Source organism: Triplophysa rosa, linkage group LG1 (assembly GCF_024868665.1).
Source record: "Triplophysa rosa linkage group LG1, Trosa_1v2, whole genome shotgun sequence".
In the NCBI taxonomy this organism is placed as follows: Eukaryota; Metazoa; Chordata; class Actinopteri; order Cypriniformes; family Nemacheilidae; genus Triplophysa; species Triplophysa rosa.
In genome coordinates, this window is record NC_079890.1 from 12,903,743 (window position 1) to 12,924,577 (window position 20,835).

The 20,835-nt window shown below is 38.9% G+C and overlaps 2 protein-coding genes across 9 annotated transcripts in view; both read right to left on the reverse strand.

The window, feature by feature from the left end:
* Window positions 1-29: 29 nt before the first annotated feature.
* fam113 (family with sequence similarity 113) lies at window positions 30-5,129 on the reverse strand. The gene is made up of 8 exons (XM_057348258.1): window positions 4,921-5,129; window positions 4,556-4,635; window positions 3,902-4,134; window positions 3,650-3,800; window positions 2,734-2,968; window positions 2,552-2,620; window positions 521-637; window positions 30-440 (listed from the first exon to the last, which is right to left on the reverse strand). Exons 1-8 carry the CDS (start codon window positions 4,994-4,996, stop codon window positions 325-327), a joined length of 1,077 nt encoding a protein of 358 aa, XP_057204241.1. The 5' UTR covers window positions 4,997-5,129; the 3' UTR covers window positions 30-324.
* A 125-nt stretch (window positions 5,130-5,254) lies between these two features.
* Window positions 5,255-20,835, reverse strand: part of LOC130562883 (uncharacterized) — a 33,605-nt gene continuing 18,024 nt past the window's right edge. For 2 of the 8 annotated variants that reach the window (XM_057348196.1, XM_057348211.1), the window contains exons 2-20: window positions 17,375-17,746; window positions 15,407-17,093; window positions 15,058-15,330; window positions 14,007-14,387; window positions 13,501-13,926; window positions 13,156-13,422; window positions 12,791-13,048; window positions 12,448-12,693; window positions 12,116-12,373; window positions 11,718-12,026; window positions 11,355-11,624; window positions 11,191-11,274; window positions 10,951-11,113; window positions 10,623-10,687; window positions 10,310-10,521; window positions 7,494-7,747; window positions 7,306-7,419; window positions 6,262-6,433; window positions 5,255-6,039 (exon numbers count right to left, since the gene is read on the reverse strand). In XM_057348196.1, the coding sequence (XP_057204179.1) occupies window positions 5,738-6,039; window positions 6,262-6,433; window positions 7,306-7,419; window positions 7,494-7,747; window positions 10,310-10,521; window positions 10,623-10,687; window positions 10,951-11,113; window positions 11,191-11,274; window positions 11,355-11,624; window positions 11,718-12,026; window positions 12,116-12,373; window positions 12,448-12,693; window positions 12,791-13,048; window positions 13,156-13,422; window positions 13,501-13,926; window positions 14,007-14,387; window positions 15,058-15,330; window positions 15,407-17,093; window positions 17,375-17,720 (6,087 nt within the window). In that variant the 5' untranslated portion in view covers window positions 17,721-17,746 and the 3' untranslated portion in view covers window positions 5,255-5,737. Of the gene's footprint in view, window positions 6,040-6,261; window positions 6,434-7,061; window positions 7,420-7,493; window positions 7,748-10,309; window positions 10,522-10,622; window positions 10,688-10,950; window positions 11,114-11,190; window positions 11,275-11,354; window positions 11,625-11,717; window positions 12,027-12,115; window positions 12,374-12,447; window positions 12,694-12,790; window positions 13,049-13,155; window positions 13,423-13,500; window positions 13,927-14,006; window positions 14,388-14,487; window positions 15,331-15,406; window positions 17,094-17,374; window positions 17,747-20,835 lie in introns of those variants that run through there. The other 6 variants (XM_057348204.1, XR_008964018.1, XM_057348246.1 and 3 more) reach the window with 6 other exon arrangements.

Genomic DNA, 20,835 nt, shown 5'->3' on the forward strand with positions numbered 1-20,835 from the left:
TTTGTCTGAAAATTATTCAAAGTGGCAAACCACTAATACACGAACAGTTCTCTAGCAGCAGTCAACGAGAATCTTACACTCATCCAGAGTAAATCAGTGCAGTAAGAACAGGAAAGATATATTTCAAACAAGATGAAAAGCCTGCATCAACATTCGAGTGCTTGCTTTAATAAATACACTCGTATAACAAGAGAAACTAGCAGAACAACCAATATGGTCTATATTCTCAAAAAGGTTTTGGTTCTTTCGAAAAATCTGGCATGCAGAATGCCTTTAACTTAAAAGGGCAAAAACAATATTTTTAAGAACACTGTTGCGATGGGTTTAATTCTTGTAGAGGTAACGTGGTTTCTCTCGTGTATATGGATTATATGGTCTTCTGTGTTTCTGTTTCATGACCAAGTTGTTCACTGGCCAGCTGGGGGCTGAACTGTCACCACCTTCAAAACAAAACAAAAATCAACGGATTAGCACTATGTTGACAATATTACCTTACATAAAGATAATTTGATCAAGTAACCTCCGAGGGTGTCCGTTTCAAAGCTGCGATAACCTGCTGTGAAGGGTGGAGGTATATCTTCCACGTAGAATTGTGGCCCAAAGCCATTATGTTGCCTTGGTTGCTCTGGTTTCAAACCTGGACCGAAGATGAGGGTAAATAATGTCTCTTTAAACAAAACAAACAGGTCTACTACTGACTATGTCTGCCAGTACTTACTGACAGCATATACAGGTGCTGGTCATATAATTAGAATATCATCAAAAAGTTGATTTATTTCACTAATTCCATTCAAAAAGTGAAACTTGTATATTGTATTCATTCATTACACACAGACTGATATATTTCACATGTTTATTTCTTTTAATTTGATGATTATAACTGACAACTAATGAAAATCCCAAATTCAGTATCTCAGAAAATTAGAATATTACTTAAGACCAATACAAAGAAAGGATTTTTAGAAATCTTGGCCAACTGAAAAGTATGAACATGAAAAGTATGAGCATGTACAGCACTCAATACTTAGTTGGGGCTCCTTTTGCCTGAATATGCCCTTTTCACAATGACGTCACTTAACTTTGGCCTTTTTGCAAAGCAGTGTATCATAACATCCGTCTAGCAACAAACAAGAAGAAGAACTTCCGTTTTGCCGTCGCGCTGGAATTTAACAACAGTGAGAAAAGAAACTGACAGAACACGTATTCAAGTACTTATCCTAGCACCTTCGCTAACACAAAAAGAAAACAAAACACTTACCTTCATAATCAAACAGGTACTGTTCAACGAAGAATTTGTATCCTTTCTCTAGCTTTGATCTTGTTGTTAGCGAAAATTTGTCTGCAAGACATTGTACATGATCTAGACGTATTTGTGGCAGATGTGCAAGCCACTTGGTAAACTCCATTCTGAGGCGCTAGCGGCAGTAACTTCTTGAGTTTTATTGGCGGTTGGCAAATCAGCTTATAGGTGCATTACCGCCACCTTATGAACTGGAGTGCTAGCGGAAGTAATGATACACTGCTTCGCGGCAGAACGGAAGATGCGTGACGTCATGTGAAAAGGGCGTATTACTGCAGCAATGTGGCATGGCATGGAGTCCATCAGTCTGTGACACTGCTGCTGACCAACTTTATGGAGATGCAGATTTCATTTTCCAACAGGACTTGGCACCTGCACACAGTGCCAAAGCTACCAGTACCTGGTTTAAGGACCATGGTATCCCTGTTCTTAATTGGCCAGCAAACTCGCCTGACCTTAACCCCATAGAAAATCTATGGGGTATTGTGAAGAGTAAGATGCGATATGCCAGACCCAACAATGCAGAAGAGCTTAAGGCCACTATCAGAGCAACCTGGGCTCTCATAACACCTGAGCAGTGCCACAGACTGATCGACTCCATGCCACGCTGCATTGCTGCAGTAACTCAGGCAAAAGGAGCCCCAACTAAGTATTGAGTGCTGTACATGCTCATACTTTTCATCTTCATACTTTTCAGTTGGCCAAGATTTCTAAAAATCCTTTCTTTGTATTGGTCTTAAGTAATATTCTAATTTTCTGAGATACTGAATTTGGGATTTTCATTAGTTGCCAGTTATAATCATCAAATTAAAAGAAATAAACATTTGAAATATATCAGTCTGTGTGTAATAAAGGAATATAATATACAAGTTTCACTTTTTGAATGGAATTAGTGAAATAAATCAACTTTTTGATGATATTCTAATTATATGACCAGCACCTGTACTGTCGTTTTATCATTAATTCTCTTCTAAATAAATTGTGATGGACATTACTACTTACCTTTAACTACAACCATACTGTAGTGGTTGGCAGGCTTTTTAGGTCATTTAAAGTATCTCTAGATAAACTTACTAAAAACAGGCCTATTCTGAATTAATTGCAAAACAGGGGTTGGAAACAGGGGTTGGGCTATTCCGAAATATTAAGTGCTTTATATGGTAACTGGCCAATCAGAATAAAGTATTTCAGAAATGTAATAAGAATGACATAAATCATGACGTGTGAAAAGTGCAGTACCTTGAAACTTACCAGAACTATTTAAAGTTTGCGGACAAGGGCTCTGAAGCAATTGCGGGAGATAACCTGTTTTACCATCATCTTTAAAGGAAAACAGACCACGCTTTGAAAATGTCAGAAGATCAAAAATTATTTCCAAAAGTTATAAACAAAACAAAGACACATTTATGCTAACAGAACACTGAATTTCTCACCAGGGTTTGACAATTGCACTGCCCATGCCTGTGCGGCATGTTCAAGCATCAGACATGTCATCTTGCGGTGTGCAACTGCATTCCAGTGCACACCGTCGTTCGTACGGAGATGGAGGCTGAAGCGAAACTGGAAGTGCATGTCCAGCACATCAAATCCAAATTCGTTTGCAAGGGTGGCTCCGCAGAAATTCGCCTCAATCACATCAAATCTTAATAGTGGACCGACGTGCTGGATCTGAGTTTGTGGGCAAGAGAAAAAAAAAGAAACTTCATTATTGCTACCATTGACATCGTTTGCCAGTGTCTTTCGCACCAGATTATTTAAGGAATGACGTTCCGTAACTAGTAAAGAGGGATGTCGAACTAAGTTTTCCTTTTACCAGGTGCATTTGCACCGATGCGTCATGACAACGACATTGGGACATAAGCTGGTCGACAGCGCGGCATTAAAAAAAAAAAACTGAAGGACGACCCGAGTTGTGTTTTGTTGTCTGTGGGGTCTCGTGATTGTAAATTGAGATTAAAAAAGCAAAAAGGAGGGCTTAGAGACAAACATCTACGGAAATTTTAAGTACTACAGATCACAGAGGCGAAGAAAAAACAATGTGCAGACATAGATGACAGGTAAATGTTGCTTACATTTGCGTTCTGTATGTTTGTCTTGCAACCGTTTAAATCACTTTTCTGTCGCATGGGTGCAGCCAGTCAACACGCTTGTTAGTTGTTTTATTTCGGAGTTAGACTCTGCTCCGGAGAAGGAGCTACTTTCGTCCTTCCAAAAGGCGTTACTGAACTAACCTCATGCCGGTTCCTGCAGTGCGCACATAACAAAAAGCGACAAATAGTTCTGGAACTACGAAATCAATCCTGTGGCGCGAAAGCCCTTATTGCATATGGCACACTCTTTTTAACCCACCTCAGGAACCAGAAAACCTCCTACTAATTTCTTGCCCAGAGGCATGGTCATGTTCCACACAACCATGCTGTGCTCCGGCAAAGTGTTCTTTAGCTGCACGAAGAACTTGCAAAGATTATCTCTGTATTCCAAGGCCCATTCTCGGCTGTACCTGTGCAGTGAAATTGCAAAAATAATGCAGTAGGTAAGGCAATACAGTTTATTGGCGTACCTGCGCTGTAGGTATAGAAATATATTGAAGTGAAAGCTCACCTGGACACATCCCACACGCAAGAATTAACTATGATCAGGTCTGGTTTTAGGCCATGGTCGAAGTCTGCCAGGATACTCTTCATGTATGGCGAGAACACTCGCGTGACAAAATAAAACCGGACCAAATGGTGGTCTGTTCGGTACTGCCGCACTTCCCTGTATGACGTTCCGTTGTTCATCGGCCCCAGTCTCCCCCCTTCCACGAGACAATCGTTCTCAAATGAAAGCTCGCCCTAGAAAATATGGATGAGAGACTTTTAGCATCACGCACTGCATAACCACAAAACTCCATGTAACGTCACCTAAAAGCGCTATACATGTGTGTGTGTGTGTGTGTGTGTGTTAGGTTTATTGCCAAAATTGTACTTCTAAAATAAAATTGTATGGTTTAAACTGCCATTTGAACGGGAGTTAATAACGATACTAATCTAAGAAATGCATGTAGTCTACTATTTACTGTGATAGAAATACAAAATCACTACATTTAAAAAAATGTGAAAATGTTACAATTATTTAATAAGGTTAAGATTAAGGCACCAGACAGCAATACTAGCATTCTGCGAACAGCTAACGTTAGTTAACATGCACATGCGCATTAGTATTTAGTCCAAGCACATCACACTAATAAATTAAATTGACATCGGATTAATTTACCTTGCTTTTCAACTGAGAAGAAGTCAAATAAGCGTCTTTTTGCAAGAGTAACACTAGATCCTTGTACACGGAGCGCTGGACTGGAGAGAAAAAAATCACAATCAGAAGAGCTTTATTGCAAAGTGTGCTTGCACACACACAAGGAATTTTCTTTGGTGTTGGAAGCGTCTAGTACAGACATTCAACACAATACAAATATAATAAGATTTACAGTCTAAAAGATTTTAAAATATGCATCTATGAAATAAAAGACTTGTACAGAAAATGGGGGATAATAACATATAAGAGCAGCATTATTTAAATCGTGTGCAGTTTAATTTAAGTGAACAATCAAGGTCACAATATTAAACTCCGTCATTACTTACTTGAATCTCCTAAAACCACTACAAACTTGTTGTGAAGGAGCTGAGATGCCTGATTTCGACCCACCTGCCCCATCATGGTTTTACCTGCCTGCCTGCCATTAATATCAGAGTCATTAAAAAGTCACCGTCGTGTTCGCTGAACTTTACGTTGACCAAACACAATCAGACACTTGTCGAAATATTTGACATTGGATTACTTTTACAGTGAATATACCACAAAAACTTACTCGTCAAGAGAGATGTTAATGAGAAACAAGTGCTTGTCGTAATGAGCTTTGAGTTTTTAACACGTGTGAAAGTGCTCCCCTTGTGGTGATTTACAGGACAAAATAAATACATTTATTTTTTAATTTAGGCTACTTACATATAATACAATGTATACAAAATGAACAGTATAAAGGCAAGAGAACAGTATAAAGTCAGGGATAAGTTCAAACAAGAGGTAAACACATTTGGGTATGAACCGATGACCTTTTACTCATTGTTGGTTTAAACCCAAAAGAATACAACAGAAAAGCCATAAACAATAATGTGAGCTCAATGAACTGAAATGTTCAATCTGTGATGACAAAAATCTTACAAATATATATATTTTCTTTACAATATCTAAATGCAGTTCATCCAGACATGATTAACGTTGCATGCATCAACCTGAACACGCATGCGGTCGAAATATATTACACAACTGTATATACAGTTATATTTACAACTGAAGCAGCATACAAACATAACTGACTTGAAATAACACCATTCTACGGTAACCATTGAATGTTCATGTAAAAAATTGCAGGGTCTGATATTCTTCTAACCATGAAGGTCAAACAGTCAAGTATGGTTCCAATCGTTTTTTCACAAAATCATCCTTGCGAGGGAGCTTATTCATAAACTCCTTAATGGCTTTAACCGATTCTTTAAATCCCCATGATTCAACAATCAAATTGACCAACTCATATCTGTCTTCATTTGTTTCTTCAAGTTTAGACGCAGGAATGTGGTTTGCACAGTTTCGCATTAAATGCTTTAGTTTCTTGAGATGGTCACTGGTGAGGTCCTCAATGATTTCACAAAGATCAGATTTCCACTTTGTTTTGTTATGATGCATGTTTCCTTGGGGACACACTTAAGAAAATAATTTTAAAATCATCAAGTATTGAAATAGAAAGTATATACCTCATTTAGTTTTTATACTATAAAATGTAGAAATACATCAAATATTACTGTATCATGAACAAGAGACTGATTGTTTTTGAATATTTATAGATAAAAGAAAAAAAAAGAATCAGATAATTACATGCTTGTTTATTGTGCACAAATAACATCTGCCCAAAAAAGTGTTATTACCTTGTTTTGCTTTAAGAATTATCAACCGATTCCATGCTGTTCTGAAGGTAATCTTTCCTTTCCCTGTTATTTTACGTTGAATTTTAATTCTCAGTTGATTCACAGATTTATCTAAAAACACCTCATATGTAGGATGGTAATTACCAGCATGCAGAGATTCAAATAAGCTTTCCTGAAAGATACAAAACATCTGTAATCATATATCAAAAAGCTGTAGAGAGTTTTCTAAGACTAAAGGGCTGTTGATATAATATTTATATATTACTGTCTGAGCAAGCTGGCAAGATATTTGCTTTACATCCCAGACTCCAGCGCACCTTCAAGCCTTCAGAGAGCGAGCATCCAGCATTTGCAGTCAGATTTAGGAAAAAAGGTAAGAACGTTTAGCATTGAAAATGTAAAGCAGCAGCAGATTGTCTGCATTCATTTTGGTTACTGTAGCACAGCAGCGCACAGGCTTAGTGTAACAATACTGCTCAGAGACACAGGGTTGAGGATCAGAATGCAGCTTTATTTAAGGGGTAAATCCAAATTGAAGACAAGAAACATAGACAGAGGTTGAAACACAGGCAAACGGTCCATACACAAACACCAGGGCAAGCACACAGAGCAGCAAGGAAATCCAATTGACTGACCAAGATCAAAATCATAGAACCAAGAGTCAAGATAAACGCTCAGAAATGTGGTATTTATAAAGCAATACCATCTTTTAGCCATGAAATAGCCTTCAAATGCACATTTCATACATAAATATAGTGTCATTTTTGCATCTGTGAAATAAAAAAAATCTGTTCCCTTACTAAAGTCCCCCCAGTGAATGTCTGCCTGCCATTTCCAGCACTGGTTATAGTTATCATTATAGTCATAACAGTCCTTTATTCTTTAGTTTATTATTTTAAGTCCACGTGATTTGAGAGTAGAGGACTCTGTATGCTTCAATTGCTCTTGTGGTACTGAGATCTCTTTCCATTATATTAATTTTCTGTGGATATCTGTTTCCAGTTGCTTCAAGGTTTCCTACAGTATATATCTGAATCCAGTTACCTTTGGTTGGATTCTTTTTGCCTTTTTTGCGATCAGAGTGTACTTGGAATTTAACAATAGTTTGCAGTTAGAGCTGGTTTGGATGAACTGATATTCTTGTTGCTGTTCCTTTATCTGCCAACCAAACAAGAATGTGTGTGAGGTTTATTACAAATTACACCGAAAGTTTAAGGAAAAGGCCGGCATACCTCCAAGAGTGGAACACTGCTTGGCAATAGAAAAACCCATATTCTTTGCTGTTCATCAGAGATGTCAGGTTCCAGAAACAGCAGCACCTGCCCCCTGATCTTTTTGCAGTCCTGGTTGTTCTTATCCACAATACCATAGAGAGATAACCGACAGACATTTACAGCTATATGTGTTTTAGTCATTTTAACTGGAGCCATGAATTCCAGTATGTTTTCGTGTGTATGGACAACAGAAAGATTTCCAATCGCATCAACTGTAAAAGATAGATGATTGAAGAAAGAAGAGACAAAATGTTATTTGGCATAATGATGATGGGAACACTAGTCAACTCTTGAACTGTTTGTTTGTGAAGAAACAAATGACAACACATTTGTGACCCTGGACAACAAAACCAGTCTTATGGGTCAATTTTTCGAAATTGAGATTTTTACATAATCTGAAAGCGGAATAAATCAACTTTCTATAGATATATGAGTTGTTAGAATAGGACAATATCTGGCTGAGATACAACCATTTAAAACTCTGGAATTTGAGAGAGCAAAAAATCTAAATATTGAGAGAATTGCCTTTGAAGTTGTTAATCAGGGGCACTGTGGCAGACCATCCACTCACAAAAATAAAGTTTTCATATATTTAAGGTAGGAAATTTACAAAATATCTTCATGGAACATGATCTTTACTTAATATCCTAATGATTTTTGGCATAAAAGAAAAATCGATAATTTTGACCCACACAATGTATTTTTGTCTTTTACTAAAAATGTTCCCGTGCTACTTAAGACTGGTTTTGTGATCCAGGGTCACATTTGACATCATGATAAAGAAATGTACTATCACCAAGCTAAACCCACTTTTCAACTTTTGTTCAATTACATTATTAGGTGTTGTTTTATTCATTACTGGAAAGTAACTATAACAAAATAGTTCCATCTCATTTTAATACAGTAGTCTAAAGGCAGAAGTATAGTTCCCTTTTACGTGTAGGCGAAGGACAGTGTACAGTGCGTGTGACGCAAATTTCGTCATCAGAATAGTATGTGCATACTGTATGCTACTTTAGGGTTAGTGTAAGGGTTGCTCGAAACAGCAAGGATTTACTCAAAAACAACAAGCCACACACCAAGGATTTAGTGAGAGACATATTTGCAGTGACAACAGCGCCTACTAGGGTCACAGAATACGACGGTCACAGGATTTGTTGCAACACCGGCAATAATATATGTTATCTTGTCCTGCTTCCGCATGCATCATTAACAATGTGTCCAGTTTTTATCTGCAACATTCACGATTTCATCTGAAGCCACAAAAGCTCGCAGGTAAAGCCTAGCGTTACATAGATTTCAGTGCGCTGTGCTTCTACACACAGATCTTTTAATATTATAGGCTATTTTTGTAATTGTTCCCCATTTAATAAAACATTAAAGAAACCGAATAAATAAAAATGTTTCTCATATTGGCTGCTGTTTCACTGAGGTGCTGCGTTTGTAAGTCCGCTATGATAAAGTGTCTGCTGCGTTAGGCTAATAAATATATTGACGTTGTTCTAAAGTCATAGGCCGTCACAAACCAACTCGACACATTTTTCTGTTGTTTCATCAATTAGTGCACATGACCCTTTCAGTTGACTTGTTATAAATGCAAGTGAAGTTTGGTCTGTACACACGCTTTAGATCTGATATAATGTTGCTATAATAAACATAATATAAAATAATACAATAATGTTGCTAAAAAACATTCATTCCCTCGCTCTTATTTTATTTATTAATGACGTCATCGACTAGTCGACATCGACGCGACTTTTATCACATAATAGTCAACTTCAAAAAATCTGAGGTCGTTCAACCTACTGTATGCACACCGCCGGAATTTTGTTACGTCGCGTACAATATTAACTGGAAAAGTGTTTAATCAATATAAAAAACTGACAAACAATTAGAAATATCTTGGTTTTTAGTTGTATAAAAGTGCATTTCAATGCTCATTTAGTCTAATTTTAAGTTATTTGTCATCCTGGGGCCCCGTTTGGGCTGCCCAAATCCCCCCTGTTGAGAACCACTGGTCTAAGGCCTTATAGTGTTAGTTCACTCAAAAATAAAAAATTCAGTTATCATTTACTCACCCTCTTGTCATTTCCAACCTTTCTGACTTTCTTCGGCAGAAGACAAAATAAGATAATGACAAGACATTTGAAATGACAAAAGGGTGAGTAAATGATGACAGATTTTTCATTTTTGGGTGAACTATCACTTTAAGAGCTAAATGTGAAGGGGTTTCTGTCCATAAAGAGTGTTACTTATGAAGTTCCTCTCTGTTGATTGACGCCAATAGCCATGGGTAAAACACTCATTTACTTTATATTTAAAAAAATAAAAGAGTAGTTTAGCCATGACAACTCGTGAGACACATTATAGCATGTCAGGGTTATGACATCAGTGAGACTGCTTACCCTGCTGCTGCTGTTGCAGAGCAAGTATGAAAACTTGCTACTGCTAATACACATCCTGCTATGAGGTTCAATATCCCCAGGGAACAGATCTAGACATGTGGGTCACCATTAGACTTTTGATAGTGTGTTGGTTTATACTACTTATGGCACGCCAATAGACTATTTTAATAGAAGTAGAATAAGCATGTGTTGTCATTGGCTATAAACTACCTGAAAGCCAATCAGTTCAATTCACACTGATACTAGCTGATTGGTTCATGGATTGCAAGAATACTGAATTATTAGCCTGCACCTCTGCACCCCCAAAGAAGCACTTAAACAATAGAAAGAGTACAACAACATGCTGGAGTAACTAGCAATGACTTTAACCTTGTGTTTCACAGTGTGGAAGGTGAAGTTCATACATTTCTCCTGTAGGCATTTTGATATCATACAGAGGACCAGCAGGCTCATAATGTGTTTCGCAGAGGAGACGCATATCCCAGTGAACCACATTGTACTCTACGCATCCGGCTCCTTTTATTAAGAACACGAGTCCAGTTGCCCTGCACATGAAAAGGCCTCCTGTGCTGCACCGAAACCTGCAACATATGAACCATGTAACATTGTGGTATTAATAGGACGTGAATAGACAGGATGTGATAATAGAAGTAATGCATAATAGACAAATAGTATTTGCTACCTATAAATAATCTTGCCATTATTCACTTCTAGTTCAGGATCAAACTGCTCCATTTGATCTTGTCTCTGTGATATGAGAGGATAATGTTTTACAATAAAGGTACATTGACATAAATATTACCGAGCTTGATATGTGATGACATTCTTAGTTTTCTCTAATATGTTTATCAATTACAGAAGAATGTACTTTCGGTATTTCACAAGAGACGAACAGTTGTACTCAGTTCACTCTGCATGAATGTCTTAACCCTTTTAAGTTTCCAAATGTGACATGGATCTGCACTTGTTTTATGGCTTTCGCATGTCTCACACTACTATTATGCCCATACCTTAGAAGTCATACGTGTTTCTTCCATCCTGCTTTGTGATCCAACATATTTTGTCACAGAATTGTTGGGCTGTTTTGCATGTCTCATTGTACCAGCATGTAGGGTAACAAAACGTGCTTCCTCCATCAGGAGGCCAGTCTCTGTTATTTGGTTGTCACAAAGGCTGCAAAAAAGATTTGATGAGAGTTTTATGCTTTTACAATGTAAATGGCATGAAATATAAGGTTACACCATAATCACCATATGGTCTTTGTGAAACTGTTTCCTTCTAAGGCACTGCACAGTCTCTGTACTCCTTTGTCAGTTATGTCATTGCCAGTAAGACTAAAAAACAGCATGGGTAAGACAATAAAAATGCTGCTTAAATGAAAAGAATCAATAGAAAACTGCTCAGGTATACTCACTCTAGATTCATAATTTTGTTAAGGTGAGGAGCCAAAAGATCCAAGCATGCATCCGTGATTTGACAATGACTGAGATTAAGATCTGTAAGCTCCTCTGTGTAGTCCAAGACTAACTGCAGAGACTCACAGGTACGGTAGTTAAGAGGAGTGTCACTGAGGTCTAGCTGTTTTCCAAGTGCTTTGGATAATGATGATGCCCATTTCAAAGACATAGCCATGGGGGAATTTAAAATCAAGGTCAGAAACTGGCAAAGAAGGCCATTGCTCAAGCTGTTGAGACAGACATTTTTACAAATTAATCACCTGTAGAAATAATGCAATGAAAGTAAGTAATTCCACCATGTCAAATATTTGGAAACTTACCGAAGATGCACTTTGTGTAATATAGGGAACAGACATTCAAGTGCAGAATCATCTGCTTGGCAGTCATATAAAACTAATTCTGTGTGACAGACTGATGTTTCAATGACAGAGGAAATGGCTGTGCAATCCATCACACTTAGAGAAAGAGGATCTGCATTCTCTTGACCAAAACGACCACTACTGATTGACGAATGACCAGAAAAGTCCAATTTGTAGTTTAGTGCGGTTAAGAGCGCAGACATGGAATAACCTTGTTTTTCCATCCCCTTAGAGACACGAAGGAAGTTTAACAGCAGCTTTCTATCAATCCTGGTCGAATGAAAAGCAGCATTAGTAAAACAGTAAGTGTGAGTTGGAACAAAACAATACATATTATCTTAGGGTGAACATATGAAGACCTGAGATCAGAAACTCTTTGCAGAAGTCTGACGATGTTTTCAGTCTCATTATTTGGTATGATAGAGTTCAAAAGGTTGAGTTTAACTCCATCACTGTAGTGCAGGGCAAAGCAGAGGGAATTGCAGTCAGTGGAATCCAACTCTCTCATGGAAAGGTTAATCAGGTCGGCGGAAGCTCGCAATAACTTTGCAATTAGATGACCTGCCCTTTTCCGGTATATCTCTTTCAATGCAGCCCTTACAAATCGTGCACTTATCCTGCATAGTTTGAAGAGAGTTTAATGTTAACGACACCATTAATTATTGCTTAAACTTAAATGTGCAGGTCTTGCCTCTTAAAGCGAACTGTGTCAAGTACTGTAAGAAGGCTCGGAATGTTGGTTAAATTAAATCTTCCCTCTGCTAGGTCAAGTGTCACATGCTTCTTTGCACCCCGAATCAAATAATATAAAACATCCCAGGACAGACTACAAGGTGATAAGTCTCCATCAGTTTTTTCCAGAAACAGCTGTGTCAGATCTTCATCATGAGCATCATACACAAATTCTGCTAGTTGTTGCAGACTGTCCTTATGAAATCTGTATTCACAAATTTCAAATGCATGTTACTACAAATGATTACGATGTAAAATAGGCCAGTTATTAAAACGGCACGGATTACACGTTTCGCACTTACGTAATAGACAACGGACCCTGATGACTCAGGAGGCATATGAATAGGTGAGCCTTAATTTTAAACTCTGAAAGATCCAAGTTGTGCACGGTCCAGACCCTAAGAAGACATGTCAGGCTACTTAATAGTTGGCAGATAGATCTCTCTGGTAGATCAGAGCTGGACAAAACCACAGACAGCTTTTCCACAGTTGTGGAATTTATTCCTGATCTAGGTGACTTAACCAGTCTTGCTAGTTTAGATGTTGCAATTTTGTTTATTCTGGGGAAAGAAACGAGAGGAGAGGAGCAATCTTACAACAGTCGAACATCGTCAAATACATTAAATAAAAAGGCAATACAATACATTTTTATCGCTAAAAACAATACCTTAATGTCTGAAGCCTTTTCATATTTGAAAAAAGGAAAGAGGAACCATGACACAAGATGTCTTGAGGGAGAAGACTTAGAAAAACCTCTTCTTCATCCAGCAGTTTAAGAACACTGCCAATAGCCTGACATAGGCGACTTAGCAGCATCTCTGTCAACGAAATTCTAAAACCAAGCAGTCGTAACAGCTCAATAACTTGTTTCGGGTTCCATTCCCTGTCAGTTGAGAGGATTCCACACACTGCCTGGAAAAACTCCTCAGCACAGCTGGCAGGGTTATGCATGAAATTAAAGTTACTATACAAAAATGTTGGTAACATTTTGATCTTAAGCAAATCCACTCACCTAATGTTTGAAATATAGGATAAACAATTTAGGAAACTCCTAAGGTTGTCCTTGTCGAATGAGCAGCTCCTGAGCTCCACATTTTTTTGGACAGACTGAAGCTTCAGTAGTTCATTCAGAGCATGCGTCTTCTTTAGTGTTGGTTGGTCCAGTATCCATACAGCTGGAGCAACCTTAAGAATAGGCTTCAATGCCGGCAACGCTGTTTTCCCTGACGAACTCTCATTTAGCTGGGTGAAGAGATCTAAAAAGAAGGAGCTCTGCACATCTTCAGCCTCTTCAGCAAATGGGAATGTTGAGTAACTACACGCTGCAGAAAGGCTCCTGAGTGCCACCTCTCCACTTTCAGATGCGAGAATGAAAAGATCAGCAACAATCTTTACAATCTTGTGGATTTCTTCAGGCTGTCTAAAAGCACCATGGAACCTGTAATATTTGGGATGAGGTTTTTCAATACAAGAACTAGATTATTTTAAAACAATACTGTTTGTATATGTTTTATTTACCTGATTTCTGTAACATATGGCATGCATTGAAGAAACTGTTTAAGTTCACTTTGCTCATATGTGACATCTAATTCAGCTGGCTTTTTTATATTTAGAACTTTCATGGTCTTCAGGAGCAATGCTACGTTTGAAGGCTGTACAACCCATATACGTGGCAATGCATGAAACACAGGTTGCAAAACCGGACAAACATCCATGTTCCTAGCATGCACATGCAGTTTCAGTACAAAATCACACTGCTCCTTAAAGTTTTCTCTTTGATCACTGCTGAGCACAGACAGTAGATTTCTTACACATCGTTGACCTGTCTTCCTCTCATACATAGCTCCTTGAAGATACAGCTCTGACTCTACAGCTACTTTCATGTGATTGGGAGAAATCCTAGGAATTCCAGCACAAAGAACATGTATGAAGTTCATATAAAATTAAACGGTCACACTTTATTTTAAGGTCCAATTCTCGCTATTAACAAACCATTAACCTTTTGCCTCAATAAAGCTTATGTCATGGTTCTGCCCCATCTTGTCTTGCTTTTCTTAATCTTGTGGCAGAGCCATGGCAGAACCTCCCGTTTAATGTGGAGAGACGTTTTGGCACTTTCGGCCTTCCATATTCTCTCTCTCTCGGGTGTCGCGTCTTTGTCCCCGTCCTCTTGTCTCCTCATTATTGCTTGTTATTGGTTTCATGCCCTACACCTGTCCACTCTTGATTTGATCCCTTATTTAATGCCCCTTTGTTCTTTGCATTTATATATTATTAAAGTCCTTGTTAACCCCTTACCCGCTGTCTGCGTTTGGGTCCTCTGTCCGTGTCTCACCTACCCGTTCTTGACATCTTATTAATAGTTAGTAAGGTAGTTGTTAGGTTTAGGTATTAGGTAGGTAGAATATGATCATGCAGAATATGTGCTTTATAAGTACTAATAAACAGCAAATATGCTAATAATATGCATGCTAATAAGCAACTAGTTAATAGTGAGAATTGGTCCCTATACTAAAGTCTTACCAATTAAACATTGTAATCTGTGCTAAAAAGTATTAACTGGTTTTACCTAATGGTTGCAATATTGGGAAGGCTCTTAAATATGGTCTGCGGCAACGATCTTGTTACAAAGCTTTCATTTACATGCAGATGAAGATGAACATTCTCAGATCTCTTCCGCATAAGGACTTCATCTATTCTTTGAATCACTTTCTGGTCTTGTTTTTCATGCACAATAAGATGCATTTCAGAGCTGAATAATTGAAGCAGACTCTCAAAATCAGAAAACTGTCCTGTTTCAAGAGCCACTTTCCACATATGAGACTGCAACTTGCTTGTTGTCCTGGCAATAAAGAAACATGTTCAATACTTTTATCATAGGCAAACACAAAAATGTCTATTACCGACAAACCATATACCTAAGAGATTTGAGATATGTCAATGAGCCTAGAATAAGTTTTAATCCGGGGTCAGAAACGTCACAATCTGTGAGGTCCAAATTAACAGTGTGCTTCTTAGCCTGACTGACCACATAGGATACGACACAGCACTGATGGGGATCAAGTGTCCCTTGTTCCTGTAAATCAAGTTCATACTGAATCTTTTCCAGAAAGAGACGGCATGCTTCAGAAGACTGATACTCATAAAGGCATCGGCACACAAAAAGGACATTCTCAGCATTCTCAAACTGCTCGTAATCTCCCTCCTGGTTCAGTTCATTAGTGTAAAGGAAAGTGTCTACAATCTTCTGAAAGTACTTGGTACGTGTTGCGTGGATCTGTTTTACCGGCACCAAACACTTTATTAACGCCACCAGTTTATCGGACAGAAGTCCAGACAAAAATGGAATGATATATTTGAGGTATTTTCCTTCTTCATTGCTGCGACATTGATTCAGCACATGAGGTATGTTGTCAGGATTCAGAATGAGAAAGAGAGCTGCCCAAAACTCTTGCATTGTATTGTGAAGGAATGCGGACACTCTTGAAGAGGTAGATGGCTTGTTCGTGGACTGCATTGTTGTCAAGAAAGCATTTTGTACAGATCTGTCTTTATGGTCAATATCTGTTAGGTTCACTGTCTTTGCTAGCATTGCTGCATATGAGGCGAGAGCTAAGGATGCAATCTCGTTCTTGTTGTCTGTAATGTACTTATCCAGGTGTTCCACATTTTGATCCCCATGCTGTTTCATGCAAAAGCGAAAAATTCGAACATACATCTCAGTAATTGTAAATGGCTTATTTCTGGCTTCATCTGGACTTATTGAAATGCATGCAGTTACTATGAAAGCATACAGTGGCACAGAGCACAAACTAAATAGCTCCGGGTTGTCCAAAGCACAGACACCTGAATCAGCCTCTGTCCCCAACATCCATTTGAAGTATTCATGGATGGATTCATGATTGAAGCCCAGAACGTCAACTCGATAAGATGACCAGTCTGACAGGTAACCTGAATCCTCAGCTTCTGGTCGGCAAGTGGTCAAGATCTTTGCATCGTTTAAAAGTTCTTTATCCATGAGCCGTTTTATAACTGCGTTACCAATTACATCCATGATGCCATCAAAGATTAGGACAACATTCTCTGAATTGCTCTCAATATTTTCAAGCACTTGATCTGATGTCTCATTTGGGGATATGTAGTTGTGGATAAGAAGGTCCTTCAAGGTCTGAGGAAACGAAGACTGGGAAAAGATTCTCATCAGTGGCTCATCGAAATAAAACATATACTTGTAATTCATTTGAATGCTTTTCTCTTCTGTCCAGAGCCTAAGAATCTCCAGTGCAACTGTTGTCTTTCCCACTCCAGGTTTTCCCACAAGCAGAATGCTTTTCTCATCATTCATTACTAACTGTTTAGGCGACAACATTTTCTTGTTTGTTGGAATGCAGACCTTCAGTTTTTTCCAGCGACTTTTATGCGCCTTTTTATTTTTAAGCTTTAAAATGGCACCACAATCTGTGTCCAGAACAAGAGGTATGTATTTAAAGGGCTTTCGTTGTGGCTCATTTTTCAAGAAGTTCATTGTTTGTTTCCATTTTTCATCCAGTATTTGTCTTGCTTTTAGCCTCAAAAACCCTTGGTATATCGTACAAGGATCTGAGTCTGAAAAAGAAACAGGTTTGTTGTAAAACTGTCCTGGAGATCAAGAACAGTTGGCCACAGGTCAACTGTGCCACACTGGCAAACTGTTTTCTAAATTTCATATTAGCCTGACGTAAATTATCAAAAAGAATAGTAATTTAGTTTGCCACACCCTGAAACTTTCGAATTAGCATTTTGGTTTTTACTCATTATCCTCAATTGAAATTAAAATTACTAGTAAAACTAATTGTCTGAATCAACTAGATTTTGATATTAACAACATTCCTCTGCGTGTTACCCACCTGATTTGTTTGCATTTTGAAATTGTGACTCATCCTGGAAGGAGAAGCAGCTAATCCAGTAATGTAAATCCGGATTCGTTAATCCAGGTCTTGGAAAGACATCAAATCTTTTCTTGTCGAGAATTTTTAAAAATGTGTGACATGCTTCTTCTCCTTTAGAAAAAACTATGTCGAGCAAAATATCCCACCTATCTGCTGCAGAGTTAACTGAATCCTTCTCATCATTTATGAAAAAATTGCATTGATCCAAGCCTTCCATTACAGGATCACAATTCAGGTGGCTTGTAGTTAGTAAAGTTCGACCATTTCTTAGGAATTCCTCTGCAGACTGCATGGTGCTCGCCATCCTCAGGATTCTGTTCTGCTTCTATCCTAATCAAATTCCGAGAGAAAAGAAAGGAACAGAAATTTCTGCTGTCTGGCAACAAAGAATTTGATTTTACATTTTACATGCAAAGTGATCGACATCTCAAGGCTAATAAATTTCCTCACTCACACACACTATCATATCCATATCGGGAGAGTTTCTCAAAGAGTCATGAAACACTAAACCACATTTTTGTGTACATTCTGCGTCACCTGTACTTCCCCGCGAGAGCAAGGCTTTACTGTCCCAGCGCAGGACCGCTTCTCCGTGTCTATTCTGTTCAGTGAGCAGCAAGAAGAAAGCACCACATTCAGTTCAGACCACACTGACGTGTCAATGAGATGCCCACGAATAAAACAGCATTTCCAAAAACTAATCACCAGAGTCATTGAATATGAGAGTTACGACACTCACATAGACCTTCATAGGAAGAATGGAATACGGTAACTCGCGTCATGGAGCATCCGATAGTTCCAAACACTGCACTGAAGCCCCATTCATTTCAGAGTCTCCCAAACGAATTTGCTGTACAGTTCCTGAAATAACTACATGTTTTAACATTTTAACGAATTGGCAGTTGAAATTAAATGTTAAAATTAACGGAGTGTCCATGGGTGTCGCTAGACCTCTTTAACTGGGGCACGTGCCCCAGTATAAATCTGCTGTGCCCCAGTATACATTTCAAATTTTAACAATTTCGTTTATTTGTCAGTGTAATCATTTACATTAATAATTGCTGCACAAAACGGATCTATATTCAACCTAGTAAGCTAATTCACGATTGTCAAAGCGACGCAGTCGCGCATTTTAACCGGTCCGAAAACACAAACTCTTGTACTTTCGCACAGAATTTCATGTCCGTGCACATCTGTGTGTTTCCGTGCCACAACTGCAGCACGCAGCTGTGCAGTGCGCACGCATGTGCCCAAGGGTGACGACACGTGACTGACGCAGGCTATGAAAACATGATGAAACTGAAGCAAGTTTCTAAACAATATCGATCATCTTATTTTGACTCGATCATAAATAGCCCCTGTAAATGGACATCAGAACTTGTTTGTGCAAAGCAGGGAAATGGAAGCAGAAAAAGGGGGATGATGAGTTTGAGGGCGGTAAGACTTGATAAACAAACTACTGTACATCCCCAGCAAGTCAGGTCCCAGACATTAGAGGAAAATGTCTCAGGAAAACCTTTGTCAAGTCTGTAAAATTGCATGGTTGCTTAGAAAAACATTTGTGTTCTACTTTCAAAAATGAAATTAATATTTAATTTACTAGCTCTAGTTTAGGACATTACATAAAAGTGGCAGTACCTATGGCTGAGATAACTGTATGTGCTATTATAGGCAGTACAGTATAATGCAGTAGAGTTGGTTCAAAAAAATGAACCAGCTTTGTTTGGACTTGGCTGTTAAACCAGAAAATATAGATTTTTCTAAAGATAATATATGTTCTTTATATTAGTTGGAGCCATAAAATGACTGGTTTCTTGAAATATTGTAATTCTAAATTCTTGAAAAGATGTAATTGTTCATTGTTATCTGTCGGGATCCGAGGCTAACACTGTTTGTTTGTCCTTGTTGTGTGTGTGTGCGCGTGTTATGCCCGAGCACCTCTGTCGACGCTGCCGTTCAACTCTACACCTCTGTCGACGTTGTCGTCCAACCGAACACCTCTGCTGACACTGCCGTCCTACCCTACACCTCTGCTGACGCTGCCGTACGCTGGGTCTCCCAGTTGGCCGCGAAGTCAGCCCGGACTATCTGATTCCTCCTCTGAACGTGTCTTTGAACTCTTTTGGTGCACTTTGGTGTGCCTTCACCAAATAAAGTCTTGTTAATCCCGCAATTGAATCTGAGTGTTTCTGAATCCTGACCGTTATCATTGTGTAATGAATGCAGATGGGCAAGAAAAAATTCTCTCTGCTTTCATTATTTCCATTATTTTCAGTGTATGCAAACATGTTAATAAAGTTTAAGTATGTTGAAGATACTTAAGTATTTTTGAATACACAAATGTTTACCTTCCCTAGTATTAGTGGTTTAAGCAAGGGAAGTCACAGTTTAGAGACAAGATGGTGCCGCTATGTTTGGCATGCAGTCTGTCGCTCTGGTTATTTTTAAGTGCAGTAGTAGCTAATTACGGCTCAGGTCTGCTTGTATACGACCGTAAATTTCTGATAGAAATAGGAAATTTAATCTTAGATTCTGACTTTGCTGGCTCGGACGCTTCCCTTAGGTATACTACACTGTTCCTGTCGGATATTCCAGATAACCTGCATCGACGGCCTTTTGTTGTTCCCTGGACCAAGCGCCGTAAACGCCGTGGGAACGCAGCGGGATCTCGGTGAGACTGAGAGCCACCTTGGGGTTTCGTGGTCGATGGGCTGGTTGCCGTAACCATGAGGTTTCTTACCGTTGGATTCGTCCGATCGTCCCGGAGGTTTCCGTCCTACCCCCACAATACTCCTGTTCCCGGATTCGCCATGAGGGGCGCGGTGCACTTCCAGGCGGTGAGCCTCAGCTCCTCAGGATGGCTTTGCTTAAAACGGCAATGAGTAACTTTTTGACCTTAAAATAATGTCTCTAAAATTATTTTAGTTGTAGGACAACTTTTAACTGGACGAATTTTACTGCCGTTACTACCTAAGCAGCCTCCTATCGGCTGAAATTGCACTTGTAACTTTGGTGTTCTGGTCGGTACAAGCCCCACCTATCCCCTGCTTTACGGCATACGTCACGTTTTAGTCGTAGCCTGGGAGAAGTTGGCCAACAGCAGAGCTAACAGTAAGACGAAACTATCCAAAACATCACCATGGCAGAGCCAGCCAAAAAACCAAAGAGGGTTTTGTCGGAGGAAGCAAAAAAAAGAAAGCGAGAGAGTGATCAGACATGAGGCCGGTCACGAATCAATATCGGACGGGCGTACACTCGGTGGCGCGAGCAGCAACAGGCAACGGGTTGCAAAATGGATGGAGACCTAGCGGTCCTACTCCTGGATTTGTAAGTGTTATTTGTACATTTTTTGTTACTGTCCTGTACCTTTGAACGTATTTGTTATTAGTCTGTGTCATTGGCGCACCACCGGTTCACAC

Bases quoted from the DNA above. Each gene is read 5' to 3' on its own strand.
- fam113 (XM_057348258.1), bottom strand. From the start codon at position 4,996: ATGATGGGGCAGGTGGGTCGAAATCAGGCATCTCAGCTCCTTCACAAC. The intron at 4,636-4,920 runs GTAAGTAATGAC...TTTTCTCTCCAG, and splicing joins AGTGGTTTTAGGAGATTCAA to TCCAGCGCTCCGTGTACAAG. The intron at 2,969-3,649 runs GTGGGTTAAAAA...CCACAAACTCAG, and splicing joins GAGGTTTTCTGGTTCCTGAG to ATCCAGCACGTCGGTCCACT.